Below are 17330 nucleotides of genomic sequence, written 5' to 3' on the forward strand. Positions count from 1 at the left end.
GGTTGGTTACACCTGAGTTTTCAAGCTCTTCTCCCCTACAACAAGGACTAGAGTGAGTAATATGGGATGGGGGGTGTCTGGGGATGGATAGACAGACAGATAGGTTGATGGGTGGGGATAGAGAGAATGAGAGAGAGCAAGAGAGGGAGAGAGAGAATGAATGTGTATGGGAATAGATAAAGTTAGGGTATAGAGTAGGGCTAGGGGTTAGTCCCTGGGGCTAGGCCTCGGGGGCTGGGCTGCACACACACATGCCTCCCACACTGCGGGAAGGTGAGTGTCATGGAGAAGGGTCAGAGTTAAGGTTATGGAAAGGCGTCAGGCTACACGGTCGGGTTAGGGCTAGGGAAGGACTATAGGGCACAGGTAGAGTGAGAGAAAGGGTATAGGATATGGGTTAGGGTAGGATTAGGCAGGCCCGGCTCCAGACCCCAGCACGCCAAGCGCGTGCTTGGGGCGGCATGCCGCGGGGGGCGCTCTGCCGGTCGCCGGGAGGGCGGCAGGCGGCTCCGGTGGACCTCTCACAGGTGTGCCTGCGGGAGGTCCACCGGAGCCGCGGGACCAGCGACCGGCAGAGCCCCCACCCCCGCGGCATGCCGCCCTGCTTGGGGCGGCGAAATCGCTAGAGACGCCCCTGGGATTAGGGAAAGGAGATAGTACAGAGTTAGGGTTAGGGCTAGGGTTTAGGTTTCGTCTCAGGAATCACCTGGGCTGTGGGGGCCGGCAGTCACACATTGACCCCGTGCTCGAGGAAGGGGGAGGTCTTGATGAAGGGTTCGGTTTACTGTGTCAGGTTAGTGTATAGAGTTAGGGTTAGTTTATAGGGTTGTGAATAGGGGTTAGGGTTAGTGTACAGGGTTAGGGTTAGGGTTAGTGTGGAGGGTTGTGTACAGGGTTACGGTTACTGTACGGGGTTGGGTACAGGGTTAGGGTTAGTGTACAGGGTGGTGTACAGGGTTACGGTTACTGTACAGGGTTGGGGGCAGTTTCTAGGGGCAGGCCTAGGGGCAGCCGCTGGGAACACATCTGGGCCGTGGGGAAGCCGCACTTACGCGATCACCCCGCGCAGCAGGAAGTTGGTTCTCTTGGTTAAGGAGTACGTGGAGTTAGAGTCCAGTTCACTGATGTTGTCCACGTCCAGGCACCGGGGCAGTCCAGGGGCAAACTCCTTCCACCTGGGCAGGGAGAGACCCAGGGGATATTAGCCCTGGCCTGCCGCTGCCCCGACAATCACTCAGCCACAGTCCCGGGCCCACCTGTTTTGTGGTTTCTACCACCACCTCCAGCCCTGGGACCCTGCGCAGCCCTGAGCCCCAGGGATCTCCCTCAACCCCCACTGGGTTCTCGCTCACCCATAGCACTCGCGTCGGTGCGTCAGCTCAGCCTGCCGCTGCTCCAGCAGCAACGGGGAATCGGCATCGTTGCAAATCACCTGGCCTGGGCGAGAGACAGGGATAGATCGATAGATAGAAGGGTTTGTATGGGGATGGATAGACAGAGGGGGTGTATCGGGATGGATAGATAGAGGGGTGTAGATGGGGATGGACAGATAGAGGGATTGTACAGGGATGGATAGATAGAGGGGATGCATGGGGCTAAATAGCTAGAAAAGTATGTACGGGACTGGATAGATGGGGGTGTGTACAGGGATGGCTAGATATGGGTGTGTATCCGGGGCTGGATAGCAGAAGGGCATGTATGGGGATCGATAGATAAAGGGGGTGTATCAGGATTGCTAGATGGAGGGGGTGTACGGGGATGGCTAGATAGACAGGTGGGTATGGGTTCGATAGATAGGGGTGTGTGTACGGGGTTGGATAGGTAGAGGGGGTATATTTGTATGGATAGATAGGAGGCAGACGGGGTTGGATAGACAGAAAGGTGTGTACAGGAATGGATAAATAGAGGGGGTGTAGAGGGATGGATAAATACCGGGAGTGTATGGGTATTGATGGATAGCTAGAGGGGTGTGTACAAGGATGGATAGATAGAGGGATGGACGGGGTTGGATAGACAGAAGGTGTGTACAGGGATGGATAGATAGAGGGGATGTATAGGGATTGCTAGATAGAGGAGATGTATGGGGATGGATAGATAGAGGGGTGTGGATGGGGATGGATAGATAGAGGGGTGTGGATGGGGATATATAGGTAGAGGGGTGTGGGTGGGGATGGGGATGGATGGAGCGGTATGGACATGGATGCATAGATAGAGGGGTTGCATGGGGATGGATAAATGGACTGGGTGTATGGGGAGGGATGGATAGCTAGAGGGGGTTCATTGGGAGGGATAGATCCAGGGGTGTGGACAGGGATGGATAGACAGAGGGGGTGTATGGGGATGGATGGGTAGATAGAGAGGTGTGTACGAGGATAGCTAGATAGAGGGGTATAGACAGGAATGGATAGATAAAGGGGTTATATGAGGATGAATAAATATAGGGGGTGTACGGGGATGGACAGATAGAAGGGGCGTGTACGGGGAGGGATACATAGAGGGCATGTATGGAGATGGAGAGATAGAGGGGTGGACATGGCTGGATAGACTGAAGGGTGTGTACGGGGATGGATAGGTAGAGGGGCGTGTATGGGGATGAATGGATAGAAGGATGTGGATGGGGATGAATGGATATAGGAGGTGTATGGGGATGGATAGACAGGGGTGTGTGGGGGATGGATAGACAGAAGGTTGTGTATGGGGATGGATGGATAGATGAGGTGTACGGGGACGGATAGACAAAAGGCTGTTTTTGGGGAAGGATAGAGAGAGTGTATGGGGTTGGCTAGATTAATGGGTGTGTATGGGGATGGATAGATACAGAAGTAGTATGAGGATGGATGGATAGATACAGGGGTGTGTATGGGGATGCATAGGCCTTGTCTACACTACAAGACTATTTCGAATCTACTTAAGTCGAATTTGTGGATTCGACCTTATGAAGTCGAATTTGTGTATCCACACTAAATACACTAATTCGAACTTCTGAGTCCACATTAACGGGGCCGGCGTCGACTTTCGAAGCGGTGCACTGTGGGAAGCTATCCCACAGTTCCCGCAGTCCCCGCTGCCCATTGGAATGCTGGGTAGAGCTCGCAATGCCTGCTGGGGGAAAAAATGTGTCGAGGGCGGTTTTGGGATACTGTCATCATTGAACCGTCAATCACGCCCTCCCTCCCTGAAAGCGCCGGCAGGAAATCTGATCGTGCCCTTCTCTTGTTGGTTACAGCGCGGACGCCACAGCACTGCGAGCATAGAGCCCGCTGCGATCATTGCTGCACTTATGGCCGTTGTCAACTCCTCGCACCTTATCGTCCACCTCTTCCACAGTCAGATGCTGAGAAATCGGGCGAGGAGGCTCCGGCAGCATGGTGAGGAGAGTGGCACAGGCCTCTCACAAAGCAGGGTACGCCGCGCCGTGGAGATCATGGTGGCAATGGGTCAAGTTCATGGTGTGGAACGGCGATTCTGGGCCCGGGAAACAAGCACGGACTGGTGGGACCGCATAGTGCTGCAGGTCTGGGATGAAACAGAGTGGCTGCGAAACTTCAGGATGCGTAAGGGCACTTTCCTTGAACTGTGTGACTTGCTGTCCCCTGCCCTGAAGCGCCAGGACACACGGATGCAAGCAGCCCTGAGTGTGCAGAAGCGAGTGGCCATAGCCCTCTGGAAACTTGCCACGCCAGACAGCTACCGGTCAGTAGCGAACCACTTTGGCGTGGGCAAATCTACCGTGGGGGTTGCTGTGATTCAAGTAGCCCACGCAATCGTTGAGCAACTGCTCTCAAAGGTAGTGACTCTCGGAAACGTCCAGGTCATCATAGATGGCTTCGCCGCGATGGGATTCCCAAACTGCGGTGGGGCTATAGATGGGACTCACATCCCTATCCTGGCACCAGCCCACCAGGCCAGTGAGTACATTAACCGAAAGGGCTACTTTTCAATGGTGCTGCAAGCACTGGTGGACCATAGGGGACGTTTTACCAACATCTTCGTCGGGTGGGTGGGCAAGGTTCATGACGCGCATGTGTTCAGGAACTCTGGTCTCTTCAAACGCCTCCAGGCAGGTACTTTCTTCCCGGACCACAAAATAACGGTTGGGGATGTGCAGATGCCTACAGTGATCCTCGGGGACCCGGCCTACCCGCTAATGCCCTGGCTCATGAAGCCCTATACAGGCGCCTTGGACAGTGAGAAGGAACTCTTCAACTACCGGCTGAGCAAGTGCAGAATGGTCGTGGAGTGTGCTTTCGGATGTCTCAAGGGGAGATGGCGGAGCTTACTGACTCGCTCGGACATCAGCGAAAAGAATATCCCCGTAGTTATTGCTGCTTGCTGTGTGCTCCACAATCTCTGTGAGAGCAAGGGCAAGACCTTTTTGGCCGGATGGGAGGTTGAGGCAAATCGCCTGGCTGCTGTTTACGATCAGCCAGACACCCGTGCCGAGAGAATATCCCAGCGGGAAGCGCTGTGCATCCGGGAGGCTTTGAAAGCTAGTTTCCTCGCAGAGCAGGGTAACCTGTGACTGTCCACTTGATTTTAAGAGAGCCTGATCATGGGCCTGTGTCTGTATGTGTCGAGTTAGATCTGAGCTCACAAACCCGGTTCTCCAAGTTTCCCCCACTTCCAAAGCACGGTTTAAAACTAATGACATGTAACAGTAATTAATAATAAATCTTTCGTTGACTTTGCATTTCTGTTCCTGGGTTGAAACATGGAAGCATACTGTGCTGGGTTCGGTGTGCACTGATGTACAGACCGCTTGTCCAATACAGGACGGACAGCCTCCTGCTCCTACATAGGTCTGTGGGGTGGGGGACGGTTTACAGTGATTGTGCATGTAGGGGTGGGTTTGCAGGAATGGGTGGGTTTGCAGGAAGGGGCGAGGGGTGCCGTCTTTGGATAGGGGTTTGCATGATGGCTGTGGGCTGTGGGTTTGGGCGTTGGAAGGGGTGAGGGGTGTGGGGGACGGGTGAGTATCTGTCCCTGGATGAGGGCTCTTTTTGAGGCTCAGGGCAGCGGAGAGGCTCGTGGCTACAGTCGAAGTGCATGGTAAGGGAAGCCTGCCTTTACATTCAGGGATGGCAGGCGCCAGGACCCTGGACAAGCATACACATCAACGAATGACCCGGGGCAGCATACACCACACAGACTGACCCTGGTGCCTAGTGACTGCAGTCTGTGTGTGCCCTGCAGTTGACCCTGCCCCCAAGTCTGTACCCTGGTAATGTGGGCTATGCACTGCAATTAAAAATCCCCCCCCCCACACACAAAGTCTTCTGACACGAGAAACGTGACGGAAACAGAGAGTAACAGCAAACCGCTTTTAATAATGTTATACACAGTGGGGGGTTGAAACTTGGATTTGGGACTGGGTGATCCTGTAAGGGAAGAACTTCTACAAATTTAGAGCGCGAGAGGTGTCTTGTACATTAGCGCTCTGCTGCGGTGCAGTGACAGTTCTCACGGCCCCTACCGCCCCTCCTTCTTGTAACTTTGGGTGAGGGGGGGACAGGACTTCTTGGCGTTGGAGGGCGGTTGCAGATGCAGTGCAGGGGGGCTCTCTTCTCCTGCCTGCGGTCCTGCAGAACATCTACAAGGCGCCGGAGCATGTCCGTTTGCTCCCTCATTAGACCAAGCAGCGTTTGAGTCGCCTGCTGGTCTTCCTGCCGCCACCTATCCTCCCGTTCGATGTGTGTGCGATGCTGCTGACACAGGGTCTCCCTCCACTGTCTCTGCTCTGCGGCCTCGGCTGTGGAGCAGGCCATCAGTTCCGCGAACATGTCGTCCCTAGTCTTTTTCTTTCGCCGCCTAATGTTTGCCAGCCTCTGCGAGGTGGGTGACGGGGCAGTCCGGGAAAGAGCCGAAGCTGTGTGATGGGAAAAAGTAAGTGATTTCCTTGAACAGATACATGTTTGCGAACAGTGAACACAGTCTAGTCAGTTTCTGTGAACAAGACCATACAGGGCACCTAGTCTCACGAGATCTCAGGCCAAGTTCGAGATTTCGGAATACGCTTTCAGTGGTTGCGGTCTTGCACAGGAGAGACGCCAAGCGGGGAGGGACAGCTGAATCCGTCTAGCAGCCAGTCCTGGTAAGCCTTACAGTAGAGTCTGCTTAACAGTTAATGGATAGCTGTGCCCTCCCGCTAAAGGCAATCTGGAAAGCATAAAGTCTGAGCCTTTTCCAGCCCCTCCCGGCAGTGCACGGGAAAGATCACTGTATGCTTTTCCTCTGTGGCCTCCAACACGTGGCTGTTAAGCGAGGGTCATTCTTATGCAAAGTAAAAGTCTACCATTCACAATAGTAACAGTACACTAATTCCCCTAATTAGATGCAGCACTTCCAGAACGACATTACCCTGAGGCGTGTCACTCGGAGTCAGAGAGAGCGGATGCTAAGAGAAGCCCTGCACAGACCAGGACCATATGCTGCCATGCTTGTCGAGGCGATGATTCCCCTTTACATTAGGATGGCCTGGCGCGGAAGAGTGTGCTTCCACGGAGCACCCAATAAGGCACCTCTCCCCAGGAACCTCCTGCTGAGGCTTTTCGAGCTGCTCTCTGAGAGCTTTTTTGAACTGTCCCAAGAGGATTATTGCTCTATTCCTATATGTGTTGACCTACTTTTTGTATAGTTTGAGATTTAAAAATTTTTATATAGTATTTCTATTTTTTATATACCTGTTTTTTAAAAAATAAATGTTTCCCTGTTTGTAGCACTTACCGCCTGATCCTTCCCCTGATTCTGAGTCCGGGTTAACGGGCGGGGACGGTTGGTAGGGGATCTCTGTGAGGGTGATGAAGAGATCCTGGCTGTCAGGGAAAGCGGGAGTGGGTTCGCTGTCGCCTGCGCCGTCCTCCAAAGACCATTCCTCATCTTCCCCATCGGCGAACATCGAGGAGGAACTGTCCCGGTACACTATTCCGTCCTCGGAGTCCACCGTCACTGGTGGGGCAGTGGTGGCAGACCCACCTAGAATGGCATGCAGTGCCTCGTAGAAGCGGCATGTCTGGGGCTTGGCTCCGGAGCGTCCGTTTGCAGCTCTGACTTTTTGATACCCTTGTCTTAGGTCCTTGACTTTCACGCGGCACTGCATCGCATCCCGGCTGTATCCTTTGTCTTTCATGGCTTTCGAGACCTTCTCGAAGGTCTTTGCGTTCCGCTTGCTGGAGTGCAGCTCCGAGAGCACAGACTCCTCGCCCCACACAGCGATCAGATCCATGACTTCCCGGTCAGTCCATGCTGGGGACCTCTTTCTATTCTGGGATTGCCCGGACTCCTCTGCTGGAGAGCTCTGCATCGTTGCAGGTGCTGCGGAGCTCGCCCCGATGTCCAACCAGGACGTCAGATTCAAAGTGCCCAGACAGGAAAATGAATTCAAATTTTCCCGGGTCATTTCCTGTGTGGCTGGCCAGAGAATCCAAGGTCGGACTGCTGTCCAGAGCGTCAACAGAGTGGTGCAGTGTGGGATAGCTCCCGGAGCTACTAAGTTCGATTAGCATCCACACCAAGCCTAATTCGAGCTAGCCATGTCGAATTTAGCGTTACTCCACCTGTCGGGGTGGAGTACCAAATTCGAACTAAAGAGCCCTCTAGTTCGAATTAAATGGCTTCCTGGTGTGGACGGTTGAGCGGTTAGTTCGAAATAACGCTGCTAAATTCGACTTAAAGTCCAAGTGTAGACCAGGCCATAGATAGAGGGGTGGTTGGGGTTGGACAGACAGAGGTGTGTACAGGAATACATAGATACAGGGGTGTGTACAGGGATGAATAAATAGGGGGGTAAATGGGGATGGGTAGCTAGAGGGGGTGTATAGGGATGGATGGAAAGATAGAGGGGGGTGTTTGCTGGGATAAATAGCTAGCTATTAAATTAATGGAGATATCCTATCTCCTAGAACTGGAAGGGACCTTGAAAGGTCATTGAGTCCAGCCCCTGCCTTCACTAGCAGGACCAAGTACTGATTGTGCCCCAGATCCCTAAGTGGCCCCCTCAAGGACTGAACTCACAACCCTGGGTTTAGCAGGCCAATGCTCAAACCACTGAGCTATCCTGCCCCACTGCCTATGAGCCCAAGTGGCCCCAGGCTGGCCCCCAGCCCGCAGCCCCCTACCTTTGCCCTCCCGCAGCTCCAGCGTGCGGTAGCCCTCGACCCACTGGTAGCAGGGGAAGCGGTAGGTCTGGCCGTTGGGGGAGATGACCTCCACGAAGCTGCAGTACCAGTTGTCAGTGGGGTAGAAGGAGTAGGGCTCCTTGTGGAGCCGCACCAGGACGATGTCCCCCAGCCAGCGCCGGCAGCACAGCTTGAACTCCTCCACCTGCAGCGGGGTGAGAGAAGAACCAGAGCATGAGGGTGTGACTCAGGGATTAATCCAGCAGCATCTGTCTCCACCCCCCCCCCCCACCAATAAAATACTTGTTGGCCTCCTGTGCCTCCATGGTGTGAAAGTCTCCAAGGAACCGCAGCTCAGCCAGGGCACTGTTGCAACTACTGTTCTACTCAGCACCTGCCTTTCATTAGCCTGGAGGGAGAGGCCAAGGTTTTCCGATTTCACTGCAGCTTGAGGTACCTCAGCGTAGCCGAGCCGTGTATAGGAGAAGGGCCCGATCCCTTTAAAGCTTTTGTGAGCCCTCTAGCGGCACCCACCGTGTTTTAGAAGCTGCCAGAAACAGGTCAGAGCAGCCGTGTGCATCTAAACTTGGCCTCAGTTAAAGTGAAGGCTGATATCCTGCCCCCGCCCATCCAAGCCCTCTACCGTGAGCTCAGCCCACCCCATCCATGCCTTGCGGTTTAATGAGAGGCGCACCCCATGTGAGGTTGCACTCCCTATGTTTTATAAAAATATTTTTTATAAGTGTGGATATGATGTAACTGGAATATGCTTTATGCAAAAGGTCTCTGGTAGGGTATCATTCATTCATTCATTCATTCATGCCCGTCACCCCAACCGGGGTATGGGCCGCCAACAACAGATCTCCATAATCTTCTATCCTGGGCCATTCACTCTAGCTGGTTCCAGGTATAGCCCATTTTTTTGCTATCAACCTGAAGGTCGCGTCGCCAGGTATTTCTTGGGCGGCCTCTTTTCCGCTTGCCTTGGGGGTTCCACTGCAGTGCCTGTCTGGTGATGTTGGTTGGCTGCTTGCGTAGTGTATGTCCTATCCAGCCCCACCTTCTCCTTCTAATTTCTTCCTCTGCTGGGAGTTGATGGGTCCTCTCCAAGAGGTGGATGTTACTGATGGTGTCTGGCCAGCGGATCTGGAGAATCCTTCTGAGGCAGCTATTAATGCTCGCTAATGCCTAGTAGGGTCAGGTTGTTGCTCCTCATCTCTGCTGCAACCTGCGCCGTCTTTCCTGACTCGTACATGGTCCTCACGTTCCATGTGCCGATGGTAATCCTCCTGGCTGCAAGAAGGGTGATCGGCTTAGTGGCTTCCTCGCGGCTTTCACCACCCAGCGTCATGCATCTTCGAGTTGAAGACCCTTCTTTTTCCAGGCTAAAAGTCTCTGTTAACTCTATTGTTGGCGTTTCTGTAGCAAGCTGATTTTTACAGGGTGGAGTTGCTAGCCCCACGCCCAACCCTCCTCCTTTACCCTGACTTGGGACAGGCAGATGGCCCCAAAGGACCTCTCTGGTGGAGTTAGGGTATCATTACAAAGCTTATAATCTACTGCATGTGGTCATCCTATTTGTATGAATGTATCAGTCTTGTATCTGAAACTAGGAATATGAAATATAACTCTGAGGTCCTATTGTAATTATGCAAAGTGTGGGCCGTTAATGGTGGTTTGGAATCTGGATGGCTCCTATTGACTAGGACAATTGGTTGTAAATGGCTCTGTTTACTCAGCAGCCTTCCTGGATACGTGTACGCCAGCAAGTGGGTAATGAAGTCTTACAGTCACATGTGATCATGTCACCTGAACTGGAATCCATAGTAAACCTGGCGCTTTTCCATTTAGAAGGAGGGGTGGAGACGCAGAAAGACCAAAGCTATAAAAGGGGGTGGAAGAGAAGAAAGGGGGCTGCCAGTCATGAGAAATCCTCGAGTTACCACCTGAGCTGGAACTAACAAGGGCTGTACTAGGAGACAGCATTGGGCCCAGACTAGGAAGGACTCTAGTCTGGGAAAGAACATCTCTGAGGGTGAGATTTACCTGTATTCAGTTTCTTAATGTATTAGGCTTAGACTTGCGTGTTTGGTTTTATTTTGCTTGGTAACTTGCTTTGTTCTGTCTGCTATTACTTGGAACCTCTTAAATCCTCCTTTTATACTTAATAAAATCACTTTTGTTTAGTAACTAACCCAGAGTAAGTGATTAATACCTGGGGGAGCAAACAGCTGTGCATATCTCTCATAGAGGGCGGACAATTTATGAGTTTACCCTGCAGCCAGCGTAAAATGGATTTATTTGGATCCCATTGGGGGCTGGAGAACTTGCTGAGCTGTTTTCAGTTAAGTCTGCAGCTTTTGGGGATGTGGTTCAGTGTTTGCCCCAGGCTAATGTGTCTGGAGTCCTAAGCTGGCAGGGAAAATGGGCTCAGAAGTAATTTCAGCACATCAGGTAACAGTCCCAAGGGGGTCTCTGTGACCAAACCCATCACACCCCACTCACCAGGGCCCCACCAGGGCCCCAGAATTGAACCCCAGGCTTCCAGGTCCTTGGGCATCCTCCTGAGCCTTGAACCTACAGCCCCAGGGCAGCAGCGGCCCAGGCCCCTGATGGGCTGCGCTGGCCATGCTCTCTGTGGGTACCCAGACTATAAAGACCCCCAAGAGACAGAGGAAGCTGGCTGAGCCACAGACTGATGCCTGATGCCTCACCCAGCCCTGCCCCACGGCTTTGCCCGGCCCTGCCCCACTGCCTCACCTGATCTCCACCCAACCGGCTGGCCCGGCCCCATGCACCAGATCTTCCAGCCCTCCATGAAAACTCCAAACATCACCCCGGATGTCTCTGATACCAATTGACATCCCGGCTAGTCAACCCCTTGAGTCTTTCTCTAGCCTCCCCTCCCTTAGCCTGCCCTGTCCCCTGGGCATTACAGTCCCTGTGAACTGTTCCCCTGTGATCTCCAGCCCCTGGTGCTGGCTACTCACCAAAACACCAGGCCTGCCACCCCAAAGGAGAAGCAGCTCGGGGCTGGCACTGCACTTAACGCTGCTGTGGTGAGATCTAGTGCTTGCAAAAAGTAGATGGAGTTCGTTTTCCGAATAGATGCAGATCGTAAGTCCTGGTGTTGCCCTCTAGGGCCTACCGTGAAACATATCAGTGGCAGTTCGGCAGCTTCTCTTCTGTCTCTTTAGACACCAGGCTGTGACTCCCCCAAGGAATACAGTAACTTCTGCTGAGCTGTTTGCAGGCTGGTGAGCAGAGCGGATGGCCCTTGGGACGGCGAGTGGAGCGGAACTGAGCTGAGCCATTTGCGGGATGGCGAGTGGAGTGGAGCGGAGCGGATGGCCCATGTGACGGTGAGCGGAGTGGAGTGGAGCAGAGCAGAGCAGTTTGCAGGCTGGCTGGAGTGGCCCGCAGGATGGCGAGTGGAGCGGAGTCGAGTGGAGCAGTTCGTGGGACGGCGGGAGCAGCTCACAGGACGGCTGGTGGAGTGGAGTGGCTCATGGTGAAGGCTGCAGCGGAACCCCACGGAGAGGCGGGGCAGTCGGCCTTGGACCACGTAAGGTGCCCCTTAACACTCTGTGTGCCCCGTTCGCCCCTCCACCCAGCTGGCGGGGGCGGAGGGGGGTAGAACTCTGCAGATAAACTTTTGAACTCTGGGGCTACACTGACCAGGGACAGAGACTTTTGGGTTGTTGGACTTTTGCGGGGATTTTCGGGTCGCTGGACTCAAGGGACTCTTGGGGTGTTGGACTTTGGGATTTTGGGGTGATCTTTTGGGTGGTTGGACTTAAGACGCCGAGGGGAAAAGGACACTGCCAAACTAGCTTGGGGGTGGGCCTTTTGCTCACGGTTTGTGTTATGAATCATGTTTGTGGTGTTTCCCCAACATAATGCCGCATTGTTTCCCTCCTTTATTAAAAAGATTTTGCTACACTCAGACTCCGTGCTTGCGAGAGGGGAAGTATCGCCTCCTAGAGGCACCCGGGGGGTGGTATGTAATTGTCCCAGGTCACTGGGTGGGGGCTTGAGACGGTTTTGCGTTGCGTTATAGAAACTGAACCCAGCCCTTGTTGCTGCCAACTCAGACAGGCAGAAGGGTTACACGCATTTGCCTGTGACTATCCAGTGGACTCATAATACGGACAACAGCACATGAAACTGGCAGGAGCAGCTCACTGCCACTGCCAACAACGGGACAGATTTAAAATATACCCTTCCAGAATGGTGTTAAAAGAGCTTGACCCTGTCACAGGAGGAGAAGCAGTTCTGGTGGTGGCCCGGATGTTGGAGTATATTACAATGATCAGGGCTCCCGATGTTACTGTGGATTATTATGGCTATTGGCCTGTTGTTAATTGTCAATGCTTATACACATACACTCACACATACACACACACCCCCCAAAATGTTCTGCAGCTGCCGGATAGTTACCGGTCCTGATTGTAGCTTGAGTTCGCAGCTTGGGATCGTTGCTCGTGGCAGCTCACTGGCCAGGAAAGCTGAGCACGAGAAGGAGCCGGGTCTCTGTCGGGCGCGCACCGATGCTCCTTGATGTTGATAGCAGAACGTTACCCAAAGTCTCTCATCTCACCCTTCCTTTTTATAGGCTTTTAGTTCGGATTCAAAGTCTCTAGGTCTCACTGTGTCACGCCGCCTCTGGGTTTGGTGCTTGATCACCCGTCAATTGCAGGCGTGACTGTCAGCCTGGGACCTGGCTTTGATTTTTTTCCTGTTGTTTCTTTCGTCCTTTTCTTTTTAGGGTGGATGCTTCTTGCTTTGTTTAGGGCTGTTGTCTAGTTCTTCAGCCGTTGGTATTTGAACTTTATTTTATCAGGACGGGCTGGTGCTGGAGGTTGATTCTGTCACCCATACATACCTCATTCACACATCTCAACTAGACTAATAAAATTACAGTATGGCTTGCAAAAATGGAGGCTGCAGCACAAGCCTTCTACAAAATGGAGTAAGCATTTTAAAATGGGTTTTGCACAGAAGTTACAATGTAGGCAAAATGGCAAGTGTAATGAAATGGTGAACAGAAGTTGTACTGTAAGTAAAATGGCAAGTGTAATGAAATGGTGAACAGGCGTTACAATGATACAGTGAATAACTAAAAACAATTTCATTCACATTGGTTCTACAAGAGGCCCTCCACCACAGTGTGACAGATAACGCGGACCCAACCTCTCGGGCACACCATGATGGGGCGTCTGGCACACTCGTTGGAATATGGATGTCCGCACGAGGGGAGGTGCAGGGCACAGGGGGCAGTGGGGTAAATGGAGCATCAGCACATTCCACATTGATGCCTGGCCCTATCAGGAAATGTGCTGCCATAGGTCCTAGGCTTTTCCCGGGATACCTGGGCCAGCGGATCCCAGAAGAAAAGAAAGAGAAGGGGGTGGAGTGTGAGGATACAGGCTTGTTTGTCAGCCTGAAATAGAATTTAGGGGGTGACTTTTTTATCCTTATGCTAATAGGTGGGAAGGAAAGACAAAGACACGGCGTGTTACATCTGCCCACAGCCAGATGGGGTGATAAGAGATGGAACTAAACTGTTACAGGGCGTGGTGGGAGTGTAATCTACGAGCATACACAGGGTGGCTGCCTGACTCCTCTTTCCAGCCAAGATCAAGCGACCAGTTAGGAGGGACAAGGCGGGATGGGGGGAGGCATATGACACACTGAAAACCGGAGAAGTGCCTGGTTTTCCCCAGGACACAACCTCGCTCCTTACCCCTCTGTAGTGGTGCACGTGGCACAGGGGGTGGGGCAGAAGCCACCAGGGAGGCTGTGGAAACCTGCAGCTAATTAGGGTGAGGCTTGTTAGGAGCCGGACAGGAGGCAGCTGCTGGGGCAGAGAAGATATAAGGAGCGGCTGAGCAGAGCGGATGGGAGTCTCTCCCCAACAAGCCAGGGAGGAGGACTGGCTCCCAGGGAGAGCACCGGAGACAGAGCAGGATCAGGCTCGGCTGGGCAGGGAGACTGCAGCTAGAGGGTCTCTGGGTAGGGTGGGCCTGGGTCCCCCGCCCTTGCACTGCACCTGGCCACAGAGGAGCGGGGCCGATACAGGCTGCCACTTGCCCCTGCAGCGAGGGGCCAGGCTTTGGGGGTGTGCTTGGCCCCTGCAGCGGGTGCGAGACACAGGACGGCCGTGACCCCCCGGAAGAGGGGTGAGGAAGAAGTAGGGGGCACTGCCGGGGGGCAGCATCCCAAAGAGAACCCCGCTGAGCGGGGGAGCAACGTGGGTCTGAAACAGTGGAGTGGAGCAGACAACGGGCAGGACACGCCCTGTAGAGGGCGCTCCGGAGCCGGACGGAGCTAATCCCCGGAGCAACCAGCAGGTGGTGAGTCCTCCACACCGTTACACCCTCCCAAGGGGTACAGAAGCGGTGGGACAAAGACCCCAGACCCTCGCCCCTCCAAACGGAACATGACCATAAGCGGTGGGAGCAGGGGCGGGCACGGCTGGTATATTTGGGGCTGATGAGGAGGAGGGAGGAGAAATGGGGAACAGGGACACAGGCCGGGCTCTGCAGCGTCAGAGCTGGGAACAGAGCCCTGGGAAATAGACTCTGCCGACGTGTCGCGCGATGGGTGTTTGCTTGGAACTAAGCCCAGTAAATATCACACTGCCTGCACTTGGGACTTCTGCTTTCTGTCTGCGTGGCAAGAACCGGGGTGCGGGGGGGAGGTGAAGGGAAAGCCCCCTAACATGCACCATCCTGCAGCATCCCTCCCAAGCCATCAAGAGTTTGTTTTACAAATCATGAGATTTAAAAAATAGCAGTAACCCGCGTGCTTTGCATTTTCAGGCATTTCTACAGCTAGTCTATTTCAGGTACTTATCTGGCACCCACCACTGCTGTATGGAGGCACCTTGAATCTTTAACACCTTTACCCTCCCAGCACTTTTGTGAAGTAGTACAGCGCTGTTATCCCCATTATATAGATGGGAAAACTGAGTCACAGAAAGGCTTTCACACAGTGAGACTGCGGTAGCACAGGGAATATAGATCCAGGATCTATCAGAGCCCTGGCAACTACTCTAACCACTGGACCATCTTCCCCACGTAGTATAATGAGGACATGGAATTGCCAGAACTGAAAAATCCATTCTAACAAAGTTGGGGTGGGGGGGAATTCATTTCTGGTCAAACCGAAAAAATGAAATTTTTGGTGAATCAAAAGGTCAGGGGACATCATTTCAGATTGAACAAAATATTTCATTCGACCAGAAACAAAATGTTTTGTTTTTTTTTTTAATTGGAGATATACCAAACTCCTAGAACTGGAAGGGACCTTGAAAGGTCATCGAGTCCAGCCTCTTGCCTTCACTAGCAGGACCAATTTTTGTCCCAGATCCCTAAGTGGCCCCTTCAAGGATTGAACTTACAACCCGGGGTTAAGCAGGCCAATGCTCAAACCACTGAGCTATCCCTCCCTTTTGATTACAAGCATTTTTTTTAATGTTTTAAACAAAATGAAACATAAAAGCAATGCTCATTGCCTAGAAAAATTGAACACTTTCATTTTGAAAATGAGAAGAAGGAAACATTATGATTTTTTTATTTTGGAACTCAAACAGTTCAGTGGAATCAGTGCAAATTTGTGCAAGGTCATGCCAAATAGCCATCTTTCACCATAAAAAAATTACAGTTGAAAATTTGCACCCTTTCTCCTCTCTAGCATAAGCAGTAACATTCTCACAATAAAAGCTGCCAGTCTCCTGTCATAGTCACATGACTCCAAGCACTGGCGATTTTAAAAAATCACCAACTATTTGGAGATCTTTTAAGCTGCACTTAGTTCAGGTTTTCTATGCAACCACAAGGACTAGAAACTTCAATATTTTTTCAGATGAATGCAGAGTCACCTAGTGTAACCTCATGACTCCAGAAGCTGGGATTGATGTTCAAACAGCCCCAATTCATGAGTATTGGCAAACCTCCCCCCCCCACTTTCTACTGGGAGGTTCTGTCCCCAGATCCTGTCTCCGTTCTATTAGTACTCACCGCCCCGGGGTTGAAGTCCTTCCCCCAGTTGTCGAGGGGCTTCTTGTCGCTCTCCTTGTGCGTCCCCACCAGGGTGATGGAGATGGAGCTGAAGGTCCCCGCTAGCAGGAAGTTCCCCGTGGTGACGCGGACTTTGTAGGTGCCCATCGTAGTTGGTGAGGCAGGGAGGAGCGTATCTGGCAGGATCCCTTGTCTGGCTGGCCGTCCTTGCCGGAGATCCGGGGTTATCTCCCAGTCCTGCCCCGCTGCTGGTTTTTATGCTGCCCTCGTTAAGCAATTGGTGATGTGAGTGGCGAGTTCTTCCAGGGATCAGCCACTCCCAGTCCAGGGGGTTGGACACAGGCATAGGGCGGTGAGGCTGACTTGGCTAATTTTCATTTCCAATCAATGCTTTAAGGAGGCCTCCGCTCGCTGCCCGCACAGGGTGATAAAACAAAGCGGTGACAGCCCAGGTGTTGGACTAGATTGATAACAGGTATATTTCTGATATGGGACATGTAAGACAGAGTGACTCCACAGCAGACCCCAGGATTTGGAGTGACCATTAGCAAGAAATATGTCTCTCAGCCGGCTCTCTCAGCCTGCTGGGTTTGTGCTAATTGAAACAGGCCCGCCAGTTTGCAAGGTCTGTGCTAATTGCAGAAAAACATCCAGAGACAAAGCGTTTGCTGGTACTGTACAACTTTGTTTTCCTGAACTGTGGAATAAGATGTGTGAACTCCCCACTCTTCCATGCTTATCTTGTTCATTTCCTTTTGATAGAACAAGTGGGATGAATAGACTTATTGAAATCTGCCATGTCCCACTGATTTTTGAATGGTTTTGTTAAAGGATGGGTAGGTGATTAAAATGCAGATGTGACAGGATATATGTTGGAGCGTGAGTGTGATTGTATGTATGTGATGGAGTAGGGACTGTTTGTGTGGTTGATAGGTGAGAGCCAGGTATTCAGCTGTAACATGAACCTGGCCTGGGGGAGGGGAGGTCGTCACCTCTGGCTGGGGCGAGACAAAGGGAAGGGTGGAGTGGAGTCAGTCTTCAGTTTGGGAGCTGGGTGGTGGGTTTTCAGGGGATCCTAGGCTGGGATCCAAGCACCCTGAACCCCCCAGAAAGGCCAGATTGAGGGGTCCTGGCTCTGAACATGAGCTGGGCTGTATCCTGTGTTCCTGTTGTTCAATAAACCTTCTGTTTT

The 17330-nt window shown here is 52.6% G+C and overlaps 1 protein-coding gene across 1 annotated transcript in view; it reads right to left on the reverse strand.

Moving 5' to 3' along the window:
* Window positions 1–16285, reverse strand: part of LOC123358365 (hydroperoxide isomerase ALOXE3-like) — a 28736-nt gene extending 12451 nt beyond the window's left edge. The window contains exons 1-4 of the mRNA XM_045000925.1: window positions 16139–16285; window positions 8115–8319; window positions 1353–1437; window positions 1053–1175 (exon numbers count right to left, since the gene is read on the reverse strand). Of these exons, the coding sequence (XP_044856860.1) occupies window positions 1053–1175; window positions 1353–1437; window positions 8115–8319; window positions 16139–16285 (560 nt within the window). The remainder of the gene's footprint in view (window positions 1–1052; window positions 1176–1352; window positions 1438–8114; window positions 8320–16138) is intronic.
* Between the last annotated feature and the right edge of the window lie 1045 nt (window positions 16286–17330).

The sequence above is a fragment of the Mauremys mutica genome, unplaced genomic scaffold (assembly GCF_020497125.1).
Source record: "Mauremys mutica isolate MM-2020 ecotype Southern unplaced genomic scaffold, ASM2049712v1 Super-Scaffold_100046, whole genome shotgun sequence".
In the NCBI taxonomy this organism is placed as follows: Eukaryota; Metazoa; Chordata; order Testudines; family Geoemydidae; genus Mauremys; species Mauremys mutica.